Below are 17150 nucleotides of genomic sequence, written 5' to 3' on the forward strand. Positions count from 1 at the left end.
GATACCTCGTGATCACACAGACTGGTGTGCTTCTTCCATGTGGGCTTTGTTGTTTCTGAGCTAGATGGCCGCTTGTTTATCTTTAAGCCTTTAAGACCTCAGATATTATTCCTTTTGATAGCTGGGCACCATCAGCTTTCTCATAGAAGTTATTTTAACTAGGCCATGAGAGAATTATTCTTTAATTATTTTATAGCAATAATGTACATGTGTGTTCGACGTGAGTGGCTGATTGAGTGAAGGTTTATTAGAAAACCATTGAAGTTGCCCCAAACATGGGTTATGGTAGTGTAAACTAGGGAAGTGGTAGTGGGGTTATGAAGATAAGGAAATGGCTAAGGGACTTGGCATCTAATTTATGGATATAAGAAGATAACCCAAAAAGTCAACATGGACGTGATGTTCCAGACATAGAGTACTAGAGAAACTCTTGGTGCCACTTACAGAAATAGGAAATTGATGAAATTGGAAGTGAAAATGCTTGATTTTATACATGTTGAATTACAGGTTCCAAAATTCTGGACTAGGAATTTAGGAATCAGACTGGGCCAGAGAATAACAAATTTAAGAATAAGCTGAATGAAAAGAGTATTTAGCCAGAGAGAGTAGCGAGAAGACTGGACTCATCACAAGAGAAGAAAGGTGAAGATTGTATGGAGCCCCGAGTAAAGAATTCTTCTGGGCAGCAGAAAAGAGGTCATGAAGGGATCATCCAAAGAGTGGGAAAGCCAAGATATTACCCTCTTGTAACAGCCAAAAGAGAAAAGAGTTTCAGGCAGAAGGTATAATTAACTATTCTTGTAAGGTTCATTTTCACACCAAGGAAAATTGAAAGGTGCTTTTAAACACACTACTTAAATCCAGATAACATGTATGGCAAAGTCAACGTTATCAGCCATTACCTGTAACAATTATCTCTTTCTAAGTGATGTCCTTGCTTCATTTTTCTCAACATTACATCTCAAATAACAATAATATTTCTTGTGTAGTTGTAAGAATTAAAGGAGTTCATCTGTGTGACTTGATCTAATGCTTGACATGTTAAATGTTAATTCTTATAACACTTGGTAAGTGTTACCTGCTATCTGGGCTATTTTATCATGAAGGAAAAGATTTGGGGGGTGGACAAGGTAAATTTGAGTTTTCTAGAGCAATAATTGGCAAACTTGGGCTGTGGGCTAAACCCAGCTCGCTACCTGTTTGGTTTTTTTTTTATAACCTGCAAGTTACAAGTGGTTTTAAATTTTTCAAGTGGGAAAATTTCAAAAGATTATTTTGTGCCATAACTCCATCCCAGTGTTCCTAAATAAAAATTTTATTGCAACACGGGCACATTCACTCTTTTATGTGTTAACTAAGGCAGCTTTTGGGCTGTTGCAGCTTAGTTGAGTGGGGGAAATCGAATTGAAAGTTAATAGAATTATCCCACAACTTCTCAAAGCTGCCTTGCAGTTAGCCAAAAACTCACTGCCATCTAGTTGGTGCTAGCTCATAGCAACAATATAGGACAGGGTAGAACTGCCCTGACGGGTTGTTTTTGAGACTGTAACTGTACAGTACACAGGAGTAGAAAACCTCACCTTTTTCCCAAGAAGCAGCTGGTACTTTCAAATTGCTGACCAGGTGGTTAGCAGCCCAACGCTTAACCCACTTTGCAATCCGGGCAGACAACTAATAGCAATTTATGCAATGCCCAACAGATGTCACTGTGCTCCTCTCCCAAAATACCCCACAGCACCTTGTGGTTTGGTTTGGGGACCCTGGAACAATAAATATGAAGACTTTTTTATTTTTAAAGGATCAAACCTTTATTCTTGTAGCTGCTACTTAATTGCTTTAATCACCCACCTATATGAAGGAACTTTAAGACATTCATAGAAAATGGAATTAAAAGATAATAAAATTTTCCACAAATTTTTTGAAGCCCCCTAATTAACTGCTTCTGAATATTTAAACTGAAAACTTTAGGACTGTTGGAAAGCTTTTAGAGTAAATACTTGTATGTAAAAATAGCTTTTAGTAGAGATGCTTGAACTTATGTTTATTAGAAAAGTCCAAGAATAAACTTCGACTATAATATCATTAAATTCCTGTAATTAGAAATGTTTGTTTTTATTCTATTTTGGAATATTTAGCCAAGTTGTATATTTAACATATAAAAACAAAATTCCTGTGCATTAGTTTGTTCCCCCCACACTGTAATACTTTTGTTCTAAGTGCCGTTAACAACAGAAGTTTATTAGATTCTTTCAGGTTATCATGTTTAAACATAACCTGTTCCCAGGACTTTTAAAGATTGGATCAATTAATTATTTGGATTCAATTTATTATAAAATTCGTTTTAAAGCGCAATTATTTTCTTTCTTAACTTTCCTATGTTCATACTTCCAATCTTTATCTCTTTACCTGTCTCATTTCAATTGGCTTTAGTATGATTTCATTGCTCCTATCATGCCTGTCGTGGAATCAGTAGATCCTGCATCATGGAGGCAGGGCTTGCGCAAAACTGGCATTGTTCTTGTGCCCAATAAGGGTGAAAAATCTATGGTGAGGCATTTTTATGTGTAAGGATTTTTATTAATGTAACAAGTTTAATATAAATGTTCCAGAGACGCATGGTTTTAAGTCCTATTGGTGTGTGCATTTCTGCTTTATTTGCATCATGAGTGTTCTTTGTGATAAGAGTGGAGTGTGTTCTCTTAAATCTAACTTCTGGAAAGATAGTGCCTTCCTTTTCCAGCTTTAGGTCTTTACGTGTTTACTAAGACATTAACCTACTTAGTGAGAGTCTTTGGACATAACTAACTACAATTTTAGACATTTTCTGTAAATGTCTCATTTCCCAACTTAAGGACTGATTCATCTTTTTTTACAAAATATAAAATACAGTTTCCAACCTCGACTGCTAAAGTTTCTCCCAAAGAAGAAGAAAGGAAAGATGAGTCTCCTGCCTCTTGGCGGTCAGGACTTAGAAAGACTGGCAGCTATGGTGCACTTGCTGAAATCACAGCCTCTAAAGAAGCTCAGAAAGAAAAAGACACTGCTGGTGTTATGCGCTCTGCTTCAAGCCCCAGACTCTCCTCATCTTTGGATAACAAAGAAAAGGTCATCTATTTCACAATCTAATCTCTGGCATAATTCTAAAACAATTGTTTTCTCGGACTGTAAATCGAGTATAGGTGTTCTTCTAGGCCTCGTTAGATCTAGATATAAACTTCACTAACCTGATTTTATAAATTACAACATAATACAAATATATCTACTGTAAGTGCTGGGAAGATTTCATGTATTCCCTCAAAACAAACTATGCAAATCTGATCAATTAAAGGAATTTCTCTTACTTGAGAAGTTACAATAGAATGGACTAACGAGCAAGCTTAATGTGCTTCAGTAGTTTTTAGTAGTTCAGGAATGCAGTTGTTCTAGCGTGTGACTATACAAGCAGTGTTCAAAAAGTCAATGGGAAAATGAAATTTTTCCAGGCACTTTTTGAATCCCCCTTATACTTACAGGTTGCGTTTATCCAGTATCTGAAAATTTTCTTCACCTGCTTATTTTTTGGTTCCTCTCGCACACCGCAAGTGACTTTGTCTTAATGTGTCATTTTAGTAACTATATTTTGAGAAGCAGTGTTAATATCACATCACATATATGATAATTTGTATGTATGATAATATGTATGATAATTCATCAGAGTTATATATTTGGAATATTTCTTTTCTACTGCATTGTTTGGTTTTTCCATTTTTTCTTTTATTTCCTTTATTTCCCTATAGCAGAAATTTACAGATATAATTTCTCATAATTTTGCTTTTAATATAATTTTGATATATTTTTATATTTTAAGATAATTTTAGTATATTTTGAATTTCATAAATGTATTGTCCAATTGTTTGGTAACTCTAGAAATAACACTGGCAACTAACGACTCTGTTCTATATTGCTGAATAGCCTTTGCTTCACATTTTTTTTGTTTTTCCCTTTTGTTCAGGAGAAAGACAATAAAGGAACCAGGCTTGCATATGTTGCACCCACAATACCAAGACGACTAGCCAGTACATCTGACATTGAAGAGAAAGAAAACAGGTGAGTGACTTCAAGTGGCTCTCCCTTTAGCCTGTTCAGTAAATGAAAAAGACAGTGACTTACTATCTACAAGTTATATTTACAATCTGTAAACTCAAGGTAGAGCTTTAACTTCTAAAAGGTTTTCCTGTTGTATATGTTGAAACACTTGGATACAGAGAGCAGAAATGCCACCCTATAGAAAAAAGCAGTTACTTAGACTATCATAGTGATATAGCAAACATGTGCGTAGCATTATGTGCAAAACTTTTTGTTTGTTTGAGTTTTTTTTAATCATTTTATTAGGGGCTCATACAACTCTTAACACAATCCATACATACATCAATTGTGTAAAGCACATTTGTGTAAAGTACATTCATTGCCCTCATCATTCTCAAAATATTTGCTCTCCACCCAACCCCCTGGCATCAGCTCCTCATTTTTTCCCCTCCCCTCCTGCCCCGCTCCCCCCTCCCTCATGAACCCTTGATAATTAACAAATTATTATTTTGTCATATCTTGCACTGTCCGACGTCTCCCTTCACCCACTTTTCTGTTGTCCGTCCCCCAGGGAGGAGGTTATATGCAGATTCTTGTAATCGGTTCCCCCTTTCCAACCCACCCTCCCAGTATCACCACTCACACCACTGGTCCTGAAGGGATCATCCACCCTGGATTCCCTGTGTTTCCAGTTCCTATCTGTACCAGTGTACATCATCTGGTCTAGCCAGACTTGCAAGGTAGAATTCGGATCATGATAGTGGGGAGGGAGGAAGCATTTAGGAACCAGAGGAAAGTTGTATGTTTCATCATTGCTACATCACACCCTGACTAGCTCGTCTCCTCCCCGAGACCCTTCCATAAGGGGATCTCCAGTGGCCTACAAATGGGCTTTGGGTCTCCACTCTGCACTCCCACCCTCATTCATGATGATAATGATTTTTTGTTCTGATGATACCTGATCCCTTTGACCCCTCGTGATCACACAGGTTGGTGTGCTTCTTCCATGTGAGCTTCGTTCCTTCTGAGCTAGATGGCCGCTTGTTTACCTGCAAGCCTTTAAGACCCCAGGTGCTATATCTTTTGATAGCCGGGCACCATCAGCTTTCTTCGCATGTGCAAAACTTTTTAATGAGTGCTTTTACAGAATAAAATATTTCATTTTCACCTTAATCCTGTTAGGACTGCTATTAAATCATTTCACAGAGGAGAAAATTAGGACAGATTAAGTCATTTTCCTAAGGTCAACAATGTGCTTGAAAGTAGAATAGCCAAGATTTGAGCTCAAGTATTTCTGATATTCTCTACTTGCTCACCCTCAAATTTAATGATTATCTGTATTGTGTTTTTATTTTTACAGATTTCTGACAGTTTTACCTGTAGATCTAGCTTAGTACAGTACCTGGACCATCATAGACACTCAGTAAATTGGAATCTAGAAGAATAACCAGGAGAATATTGGTTCACAGAAAACTTGATGGAGGCAGTGAAATGTCTGTTTACTTTTAAAGCATAGATGGAGGAAAAGTTTGTTTATAGCATATAGAGCACAGTTTGTTTGAAACACTAAACCTTACTAAACCATTGATGCATTAAGTAAGTTAATGGACATCTGCCATAGACAGAGTATAGAGCTCTGGAAATGTATAAAACTGTGAACCAAACAATGGATCAATACTGTTCATCATAAACTGGAGTTAACACACTTACCATATACATTTAGCATCCATACTTCCAAAACAGAAAACTGGATGAATTGCTTCATTGTCATTCACTGTAGAATGCCAGAATAATGTGCATGAGCTCCTGTGTTTAGCCCGCATGTGAGAGCTTTGAACCTAGGATTGGGTTTTACTCAAATACATGGCTTAATTTAAGACAACTGGATGTAGAGTTTCATTGATTATCTCCCCTACCAACTTTTATAGCTTCTTATATCCCCCACACCCAGTGGCATCTAATTATGATTACAGAATCAGTAGGGATCTTATGTCAGAATTTTAAGACTAAATTTTTACAGGAACACACAGCCTTATGTTTCTCCTCTGGAGCAGCTGGTAGGTGTGAATCTTAGCAGCCCAACTCTTATTCCACAGCACCATCAAGGACCCAAAACTCTATTAAACATGAAACCATATTTTAGTTTAAGAAGCTGGCAGAAAAGTAGATAACACCACTGAGCAGATATCTCTAAGGTTCTTTTCAACTCAAAAGTATTTTATCTTTGAAAACTTCTTTTTTTCCAAAACATTTTATTGGGTGCTTACCACTCTATAGTTCAAACACATCTAGCAGTATTGTACAATTGCTACTACAATCAGTTTCAAACCACTTTCTTCCCTCTTGAACTCCTTAATACTCCCCTTCTTAAGCTTATAATCAGTTGGTCATTTTGCAAGCCAGGCTATAAATGCTCACCTAAGTGCCAACGGAGTGCAGTTCCATTGTTTTAATTATTCCAAATTCTAGCCTGATTTCATAAAACTAGAATGAGTTCTAAATAAATTTCCTCAGAGTTTATTAAGCATTTCATTCAGTAACCTATGAATAATTTGTTGCTTACTTTTGAATATATGAGCAAAGTACCTTTGTGTTCTTAAGTCCTTTGATTATTTCAGAATGAAAAGCTACTGTTGATAAAGGAAATGTTTATTTCATGCCTTTATGTTCATTTTCATTTAAAGAATCTAATTTCTTAAGTGCTTCAGATGGCCTTTATGCCTGGAAGAATTAGAATCACTCACAAATGCAACATACATATTACATGTATGAAGAAAGTGAGATATAGGAGCTTTATTTTTTGGCAGAAACTTGTAGTGTTATATATATCTATAATTGGATAAAGCTCAGTCATTTAGTGTTCTGCCAACTAGAGATTTCCTTTGCCTACCATTTCAATAGATGTACTTTCTAGTATCCATAGTAATGATTTGGTGGTCTTGTAAATAAATCTCTTGAGTGTTTTCTAGACCTTGAGGAAATAAGAGTGAATAACACCCTCTGTGTCCTCATCCTGTTCACTATCTAATGTTGGAGGTCTATACGAAAATAATATAACAAGTACTAAAATAGAGGGATGAACTTTAAGTCCTAAAATTGTACTGGTGTCTGTAATTAATTTTTATGAGTACTGATTGAAAAGTTCCACACGTCACTCTGGATTGCATGAATTTGTTTTCTTCCAGTGAATAATGCTGCTGCTTAATGTCTTCATCATCCTCTTAAACTTGTTTTCATTCATTCATAAAAAGGTACTTATTGACCATTTACTGATAGGAGCTGCGCAGATAGATACCATTGTGAACAATTCAAAGACTCTATTCCCATGACACTTATATTCTAATTGGGGTATATGGAATGGAGGAAGAGAGCGAGAAATGTTGTCACCAGCAGACAGCTTCAATTGAATGGTCCCAATTAGAAGCCAGCTTGCTATGTTCGTAGAACAGCAAAGAATGCATTATGGCCATGACTGAGTGGTGAGACTAAAGAAGAAAATCCTTACGTGGTCTCACTTGCTCACTGTCAGCATTTTAGTTTTTGTTTGTTTGTTTGTTTTTCTGATTTCTTCTGCACATAATGAGCTATTTTTAATTATAATTGTAATCATATGATAATACCTAATGTAGTGTCTTTTTTTTCTTACTATCATAAGGGCCCAATGCTAGCAAATATTTTCAATAGGTACTATTTCTTTTATACCTATTTTCAAATACACTGTATTCCATAGAATAGGCCTGCTGAGGCTAAAGTAACAACCTCTCCCTGCTGTGGACATTTAAATTATCTATTATTTTTTGACCACAAGTAATACATCGGTAAAATTCTAATTAGGATTTTGTTTTCAGGGTAGGGCCTTAGAATAGTTATTGTTTTCCCTTGCTTCCTCTCATCTTCACTATACAACTTTCTGAACCCTGTTTTTTTTTTTTTTGAAAGAAATGGCATAGTGTTTATTCATTTCTCATGGCACATAACAATATATCCAAAATATGTAAGACAAGCATTGCCACCTTTCCCTCTAAGGAACAAAATCTGGTCGTATTTCTTTCAAGATAGAACTGTTTGGTGGGTGCAGCCCATAGTGACATTATACACCCAGAACAACCTGATTGCAGGCATGCATAGACTACTGGAGGAGGCATGTTCAGCAAAAACAAGATAGACGATTTGAACTTGCGGAAATGACATCACTTATGCACATCACAAGACTTTATCAGGAGAATGAAATGAGAGCCCACAGACTGGGAGACAATTTTTACCAATGACACATCATTGGTAAACAATATAACAAATTTAAAAAGATAAAGCTGAGTGGAAGAGGAATATTAAAAACTGCAATAGATTCAAAATGTGTCATAAAGGGGCTCAAAAGATAAAGTGCTATATTTTAACCTAACTGCATCTGCAACAATCCACTTTCTAATGAATTCTGCATGAGCAAGGCCATTCACATTCCTGGTCAGAATATCTCTCCACTTTTTTAAAGACTTAAACTACATTAACATGGGTCAAAAGGGAGAGCAAATGTAAAATCAGATTGGTCTTGATTATCAATGTATGGACACACACAGGATGAATCAGACTTTCCCAGTCTGTTTTCATATTTCCCGCAGGATACGTACTATAGTCACAATGAAGCAGGCACTGTTTTCAGCCCTCCTGTACAATCGTGCATCAAAATTGATCCTGAGCTGGATCCTGGAACATAAAATAAAACGTAACTGGACACTTAACCCTGTTTTTATATCATCTTCCAAAATCTGAAGGATACTGTTTTTACAGAGACTCTTCAAGTTTGCGAACAAGCAGTTCTTACACAAGAAGAAAATGGGATGATGACTTCAGAAAGAATAGTTCAATTAATGAAGGAACAACTTATCATAGAAGGTAATATGTCATTTTTAAATAGTTTTTAAATAAAGGAGATGAAGCAATTTGTAGGAACCCTGCATGTATTGGCACATAAGCAAATATATGCATTTGTTGATTATTATATATATTTTGTTGCTTATACCAAAGGAAAGGCACAGATTATGTACTTTATAAGAGTGAAAATTTATTCTTCCATATATTTTTCTAGTATATACTAAATTTGAGTTGGTCTGTATGAAGTATCTTCTAGATTCTAGCATACGAAAATGGAAATGTTTATGTAATATAACAATAACAGTTGAGATTTATTAATGGCATAATAATGGTCATCACTTGGTGAACTAGAAAGCTTCTTCGTACCTTAGAGCAGTGGTTCCCAACCTTCCTAATGCCATGACCCTTTAATATAGTTCCTCATGTTGTGGTAGCTCCCCAACCTTAAAATCATTTTTCATTGCTACTTCATAACTGTAATTTTGCTACTATTATGAATCGGACAACCCCTGTGAAGGCGTCATTCGACCCCCAAAGGGGTCATGACCCACAGGTTGAGGACCGCTGCCTTAGAGCAATGGAAATACCTTACATGGAAATGTTGGTGATATATTAGAACGGGAAGCTGGGGGGAGGGGGGGGCTGTAAATTCTTTCTCTTACGAATGCCACTGTAGGAAGAGTAAAATATGAAGACGTGTAATATTGGCCTGGGCCACTCTTTAAGGATCTGACTCATTGCTTAAACTATTTCCTTCAAAAATATCAGCCCTAACTTTCCCTGGTTGAAACTAAACGAAAGTATTTTTTTTCAGGCTCAGCTAAACATAGGGTCTGGAATCGCTTAAGAAATATGAAATATCAGATCTTAGTCTTGCTTGTGGGGGGAGAGGGAGGCAGTAAAATAATCCAGTAAGTTGTATATGCAACTCTTGGTGTTAGAACTGGTGATGCATTTAGAAGCTTAATTTTTTTAGATTTTTCATAGCCGTGTGAATCTGAATAATGTATAGACATTAACTGTAGCTTATACATACAGACATCCTCTATAGATATGACTTTTTCCTTTAGTTGCTCCTTTGGTAGAAGACAAGATGATTTGATTAGTTCTAGCGTTCCTAGCAGCACATCAACACCAACAGTTACCTCTGCAACTGGGCTCCCAAAAAGCCTGCTTTCAAGCAACAGCACTACTGCAAAGATTACAACAGGTTCTTCCATAGCAGGCCCACAAAGCAGGTAAGTCACAGATAACATTTTGTGTTCAGGTCTGTGTGCTTATGTTTGTGCATGCATTTTTGTTCAGATTGTGGGGCTCTGGATTTTTTCATTTACCTTGTTAGAATTAGTCACAAAATTTGATACCAAAAAGATAATTTTGCATGCCTGGGGGTGGGGATTAAGTTCCTGAATTAAGAACTTCAGTTGCAAAAGCTCAACATGTAAATTTCATTTGAAAGCTCTAGTTGAGCTTTTTATTTCATAGTTGAAAGATGTCTAGCCATCTGTTTAAAAAAAAAAATCCATCCCTTGAGTCATATGTTTTCAGCCGCTAGGAAGTGCTTTCATTGTTTAGCTGTTTTCCTTTTTCTCTTTTTTGTGTTGCTGCTTATGATGCTCTAGTACCTCAAATCGTTTGTGGGCTGAGGATAGTACTGAAAAAGAAAAGGACAGTGTTCCTACTACAGTGACCATTCCTGTTGCTCCAACTGTTGTACATGCTGCAGCTTCTACCACAACCCTGACTACAACTACTGCTGGCACTGTCTCCTCTACATCAGAGGTCAGGGAGAGACGCAGGTGTGTAAAGGTCCTGATAGTACTGCTGCTATATCTTGCCCAGTGATGAAAGGGTTTTTTGTTTTTGTTGTTTTTTTGTTTTTTCCCCGTCTTTAATGTTGGTGACCATCTCTCTAGTGACCTAGTAAATAATCTATGCCACCTTAGTGCTATGTAAACAGGGATTATCATCATTTAGACTTCGTATCCCACCTCTGAGGAGTCCCTGGTGGCTCAAACAAGTGAACACTCAACTACTAACCAAGAAGTTGCCAGTTTGAACGCATCCAGTGATACCTCAGATGGCCAGGCTGGCCGTCACCTTCTGAACGGTCACAGCCTTCAGACCCTTAGAACCGTTCTATTCTGTACATGAGACCACTGTAAGCTGGAGTTGATTCGAAGGCATCTATTAACTGCCACCACCTCCCACTCGTAGAATGGTGTTTTTGTTTAGAGGCAGTAAGCCAGATAGTTGTCGTCATACTTAGTCACTTAGTTTTTTCGATAGTGGTTTTAATCCAGAACGGTTTTGTGTAATGAAGATACATAGGCAAACACAGAAAACTAGATGTTTGTATCAAAAGTATTGTATCCGTCATCTCATTTGGACTTCCATTTTTAAGAAACATAATGAATATTAAACTATTTTGGTTGATGTGTTTTTTAAGAATTTCCTTTTAAGATTTTATTAAGGAAAAGCTCTCTGCATGTATGTAAGCAATTCATTTTATGTTTGTTGAATGCAGTCAGTTAGTTTCAATTCTGCTACACTGTAGGTATTCATTATTTGAATTGAGGGGGAAAAAAAGACAATTTGAGTTCATTTTGTGCCCTTAAATGCACTAAGAGCATTGCTCACGTCTTCCTGCTGCTACCTATTAGTATGGAATTTTAGACATGGTAAGAAAATTACCTATTATCTTTTATTATATCCTTGCTTTACAGATAAGGAAATTGAGATCCAGAGATAGTAAATATAGTTAACTTCATGTGTGAACTAAGGTAGACTCAAGATTGCAAGAAAGTCAGTTCAGTCTTCTTCCTGCCACTTTAAACATAGAACCAAAACCCATTGCAATGGAGTCCCTGTGTAGCTGCAAAGACTGCAAATATTTGGGGGAGCAATCAGCCTCATTTTTCTTCCACAGAGTAACTGGTAGGTTAGCAGACCAATCCCTAGCCCATAGAGCCACCAGAGATTATGCATAATTCCTAGTTTTAGTCTTAATTTTTCCTCTTGAGAAAAGATGAAATCTTCAGCAAATGCTATTTGTATCTTATTCTAATTAGCTACATACATGGTTTACGTAGTAAATTACCAACCAGATTAACTTTATTTCTGCCACATATATTTGGTATACGAAGTTTTGTTCATCTTTTGTCACTGGTGCCTAGTAAAATGTCTGGCCTGTAATAGTAGCAGCCTTATTGTAAATATTTGTCAGAGGACATGAAAAGTAGCAAGTTACTGTTACACTGCTTAAAATCTTCACTGCTGATTTTGTTGAGACTTAAAACTACTATTTTAAGTATTTTTTTCCTGTTGCTTCATCTTTAGCTTCTATCAGCATATTTATATTTCATCTCTGTTTTTATGGTAACAGGCAGTGGTATTTCTATAACGCCAGTGCAAATTAGAGACTCAAAATTAATAATGTGAACTTTGTGATTTGAAAGTACAGGTATTGGTTGGAACTGCTTACAATAACGAAGGGTTAGGAGCCCTTGGTGTTTTAATTCTATGTTCTGCCTTACTCCAAAGGTCAGAATCTTCTCTAGGTAAAAATTTCCTCTTTAGTAATAAAATTTTTAATTTCTGAAATTCTGTTAGCATTTCTTTAAAAAAATTCTTCAGTGACAATTTATTCTTAACTAATGTCACCCTGAAATCAACCATTGTTACAGAACAAATTAATTATAGTACTTACCTTCAGTTTTCTTATTTTTTTCCTGTTGGAGAGAGTTGAACCCACTTTTTAAAATTGGCATAAAAATATTAAAGATTGAGAATTGCTTCACATTTGGAGATAATTGTTAGAATAGAACACGTTCAACAGCATGAGAACCGTAATGTGTCTGCCAGTAGGTTTTCTGGTCCCTAGTAGAGAGACGTTGCTTCTTTGTTCCAGTGATGTTTGCAGTGATATTAATGTTTGTGTTTTGTGCCATGTGAAATAATTGTTTGCGATTTTTAGTACATTGTTGGCCTCTTCTGTTCGTCTGTTAATTAAATTTTAATTAAATTTCATTAATGGTTGTAAAATATATGACTATAATTTTCCCTAAAATATATTTGTTTTGGCTAAAACTTAGCCCATATATTTACACCACCATGTACCCCTTACATTATACCTTTTACTTTAACACATACCCCTTACATATGTACCAGCGAGTATTATGTAAAATTGTGTATACATCATTAAATTCCACAGTACAGTATTCTCAAATTTTCCTGTTTTAAATAATCAGAGGATCCTGATCTGTTATTTTCAAGAACAAGCTTTTCTCTGGTTTTCAATCATTTTAATTTTTGATTGGTAGTAAGGAGAATGTTTCCTTGAAATTTATGGAACATAGTTTTTTTGCCATTTGGTATTCTTTATTTCACCATAGTCTTTTCATACTGCAAAGCAGTTACCTTCCGAGTAATTTCTTACATGTAGAAGGAATTCACCCAGAACTGTTGATTTAGTGTAATCACTCCTTGGCTCAGCCAGTTCCCATTTGTTTCTTTTTCTTTGCTCTGAAAGGAAAATTGATAAGTGAGAAATGGGTAGCTATTCAGTTTTTAAGATTTAATTTTGTAGATTAACCAAAATGTAAATATTTTATTTAGATGTCAACATTTCAATGAATAAATGTCAGAGGGAAAAAAAACAACCCACCGCCATCAAGTTGATTTTGACTTCTAGCAACCTTATGCAGGGTTTCTGAGCTTTTTAAATCTTTACCAGAGCAGACAGCCTCATCTTTCTCCCCTGGAGCAGATTGGATGGGTTTGAAACATCAACCTTGCAGTTAGTAGTCACACACTTACCTGACAGTGCTACCAGGGCACCTCAGTGAAATAAACTAGAATAATTGCATATATTGAAATATCACCTTAATTATAAAAAGAATACCTGGTTGTTCAGAATATAGTGAACAGTTTAGAACTAGTAAGAGTAAAATGACATTCCCTGGATAGTTATGAGAAAGAGATCCAGTTTGACAAGGACTAACTGGTATATTCTGCCGTCTTTTTTATAATCCATTCTTTGTAATTTAAAAAAGCATAAAATATGTATTTTTCTTTACTATATGCTATTCTTAGGGAATCCTTGTGGCGTAGTGGTTACTCATTGGGCTGCTGACCTCAAGGTCAGCATTTCAAAACCACCAGCTCCTCCACAGGAGTTTCTGCTTCCGGAAAGGGTTGGAATCCCACAGGACCAATCCTACTCTGTCCTTTCGGGTTGCTGTGACACTGCATCGACTTGGTGATAGGGAGATTGGCTTTTTGGTTTTTATATATCCTCTTCTTAGAAATATGATGCTTTCTACTTCCACAGAAGAGGTACAACCTTGGAAACTCAAAGGGGCACATCTACCCTGCCCTACCAGCTTGCTATGAGTTGGAATTGACTCGATGGCAGCGAGTTTGAGTTTTGTGTTCATTCTTAGGAGCCCTGTGGCACAGTGGTTAAAGTCTAACCAAAATGTCAGTGGTGGGAACCCACCAGACCTTCTCTGGGCAAAAATGTGGCCTTGGAAAAAATACAGCGCAGTTCTCTTATGTGATCCTCTAGGTTTGTATGAGTTACAGTGTGCTGGATATTGGGGAATTAATCTTAGAGGTCTGCTCAAGATAAGGACACCAGGAGAAGAAAAAGGAACTGAATATCAAATGGATATACTAGATTATTTAGGATAATTTGTGCAGATGTATGGAATATTTAAATGAATGAATTTTGAAAGCCTTTCAACTGGTAATTTTTTATTTCCGTAACTTCACATGTTTAGGCTGGTGTGATAAATTGATGTATTAATTGATTGCAACTGGAATCATAAGGGAGAGGGCAGTGGTGCAATTATTGCTATCTGCCATGACAGTATAACAGAAAAGTGACAGACCAAGTTTGCATGTTTTTTCCTGTTTTAAGTTATATATGAACATTTTCATTATACTGAATTTAAAATAATCCCCATTAACTTTAGGAAGTTATGATTTTTGCTAATTGAAAAATCATTTCAGTGGAACTAAGATCTTTATCCCTCAATTTTTTTTAGTAGATTCCTCCTTTGAAGTATATTCTTATTAAAATTACATTACATTATTTTTTAAAGTAGGAAGACCTTGAAAAATATATATTAAGATAATTCTCATTAAATTTTATTATAATCGTTTACTGTTGTATTTCAGAGTAGTACAATTAACTCATAAGATACCTATTCTTAAAATCCATTAAAAGTGCTATGCTGTGTATTTTATTCACACGTATTCATATATCATTACATTCACAGGTTTTTATTTATTGCTATAGGTCATACCTCACTCCTGTTAGGGATGAGGAATCTGAATCCCAAAGAAAAGCAAGATCTAGACAAGCAAGACAGTCCAGAAGATCGACCCAGGTATATTTAATATTTACAATACATAAAGTTTAAAAAATAAGTTACCTTCCTTTTTGTTTTTCATATCAAAATATTGATAGCATTATAATAGTGTAAGTAAAATATAAAACTTGCTTTAGAAATTTTTTCATTACCTGTTGTATATAACAATATGCTTGTACTGTTATTATTCTTCATATCATTAGCTTTAAGTCATTAAAGCTGTTTCTTTGGCTATTTACTTTCATATCCCCATTTCTTAACATAGTGCATAGCAGAGTATTTATTATTGTTAAAATGACGTACTTGTCGGGGGTTTAAGTGGAGAGAAAATGTTTTGAGAAACGATGTACAAATGTGCTTTACACAATTGATGTGTGTATGGATTGGGATAACAGTTGTATGAGCCCCTAATAAAATGTTTAAAAATTTAAAAAAACAAGGGCGATCCTTTAAAAAAATAAATAAATAAATAAAATGACATAATCATAAATGTTTGGTGATATATCAAACATGAAAATATTTGGAGGTGGACATGAAATTGAGAGAAGTCTCTTAAAACTAGTTGTGTCCAACATCTAATGTACACATATGAGAAAAATGTGACTCAGACCAAGTTCTTTTTTTAACAGTTTTATTGGCATTTCATCCACATATCATATAATTCAATAGTTCAACAATATCAAGAAGAGTTTTACTATCTTGAACACAATCGATATTTGCACATTTTCTTTTCTCAGTACTCACTGTTATTCAGGAATTTTGTTTTTCAATTTTGAAATTTTTCAATTTTCAAAAATATACACAGCAAAACATTTGACCAATTCAACAACTTCTACATTTATAATTCAGTGCCATTGATTATACTCTTCGTGTTGTACAGCCATTATTGTTATCCCTCTCCAAATTGTTCCACCGCCATTAAAATGAGCTCAGTGCCCCCTAAGCAACAACTCTTCCTCCTGTACCCATGGCAACCATATGTCAAGTTTGGGTTCCTTTTTCGTAGTAGTTTTCTTGATATAATAGTCACATATCAAACACTTACATAGTTAAACTGGTTCAGAGTTGTAGATACATCGTTACAATTAGCTCTAATGATCCCTCCCGCATCTACTGATGGCTCCCCAATTTCCCTCCTCCTTTGCGCCCTCCCCTGCCCAAGACTGAGTTCTGACAGATCTGCCTTCTCCTTTCTAGAGTTGAGAATTTCTGCAGTCCAGCTTCAACTGTGTGATATGATTACTTAACTTTAAAGGTGAACTATTTACTAGGGTCTATAGTACTTTTGTTTAATCTTTGTACCCTTTATTTCTTGAAATCTAACATGTTCTTCAAAGTCGACAAAACCTACAGCCATCGATTCTGACTCATAGCAGCCCTGTAAGAAAAAGTAGAACACTGCATAGAGTTTTTGAGGCTATAAATCTTTACATAAACAGGTTTGCAAGTGCTTAACCACTGTGCCACTGGGGCTCCTTTCTTCAAGGCATAACCCTCAAGAATTACTTCTTTAAGGAAATTTCTGTAAGCCTAAACGATTATTTTGTGTATACATAAAATGTATATGTTCCCTTATATACTCATCTGATACTTCTGTCATCTCTCATATCATTCATTTTAGGACTGCAAATACAATTTACTATATGTTTGTATCTTTCCCAGCAGTACCTATCATTGTGGTTGCTCATGTTATACCTCATGGAAAGAATGTGACTTGCTGTGTAGAAAATTTCTCACTGTGCAAGTCAGTACTTGGCCTTTAATGCATCTGCTTCTAAAATATGCCTTGGAAACAAGCTATAATGGATTTCATAATTAAACATGTCTTTTTGTTCGTAG

At 35.7% G+C, this 17150-nt stretch overlaps 1 protein-coding gene across 7 annotated transcripts in view; it reads left to right on the forward strand.

Annotated features, from left to right (window-relative positions):
- The window catches only part of PPP1R12A (protein phosphatase 1 regulatory subunit 12A), a 180446-nt gene that overhangs the window by 134299 nt on the left and 28997 nt on the right, over nucleotides 1–17150 (forward strand). For 3 of the 7 annotated variants that reach the window (XM_045289240.1, XM_045289252.1, XM_045289245.1), the window contains exons 10-16: nucleotides 2431–2547; nucleotides 2890–3105; nucleotides 3992–4086; nucleotides 8851–8955; nucleotides 10005–10172; nucleotides 10557–10733; nucleotides 15239–15329. In XM_045289240.1, the coding sequence (XP_045145175.1) occupies nucleotides 2431–2547; nucleotides 2890–3105; nucleotides 3992–4086; nucleotides 8851–8955; nucleotides 10005–10172; nucleotides 10557–10733; nucleotides 15239–15329 (969 nt within the window). The remainder of the gene's footprint in view (nucleotides 1–2430; nucleotides 2548–2889; nucleotides 3106–3991; nucleotides 4087–8850; nucleotides 8956–10004; nucleotides 10173–10556; nucleotides 10734–15238; nucleotides 15330–17150) is intronic. The other 4 variants (XM_045289250.1, XM_004700428.2, XM_045289257.1 and 1 more) reach the window with 3 other exon arrangements.

This window comes from Echinops telfairi, unplaced genomic scaffold (assembly GCF_000313985.2).
Source record: "Echinops telfairi isolate 266 unplaced genomic scaffold, ASM31398v2 ScPeMD7_2;HRSCAF=8, whole genome shotgun sequence".
NCBI classification, from domain to species: Eukaryota; Metazoa; Chordata; class Mammalia; order Afrosoricida; family Tenrecidae; genus Echinops; species Echinops telfairi.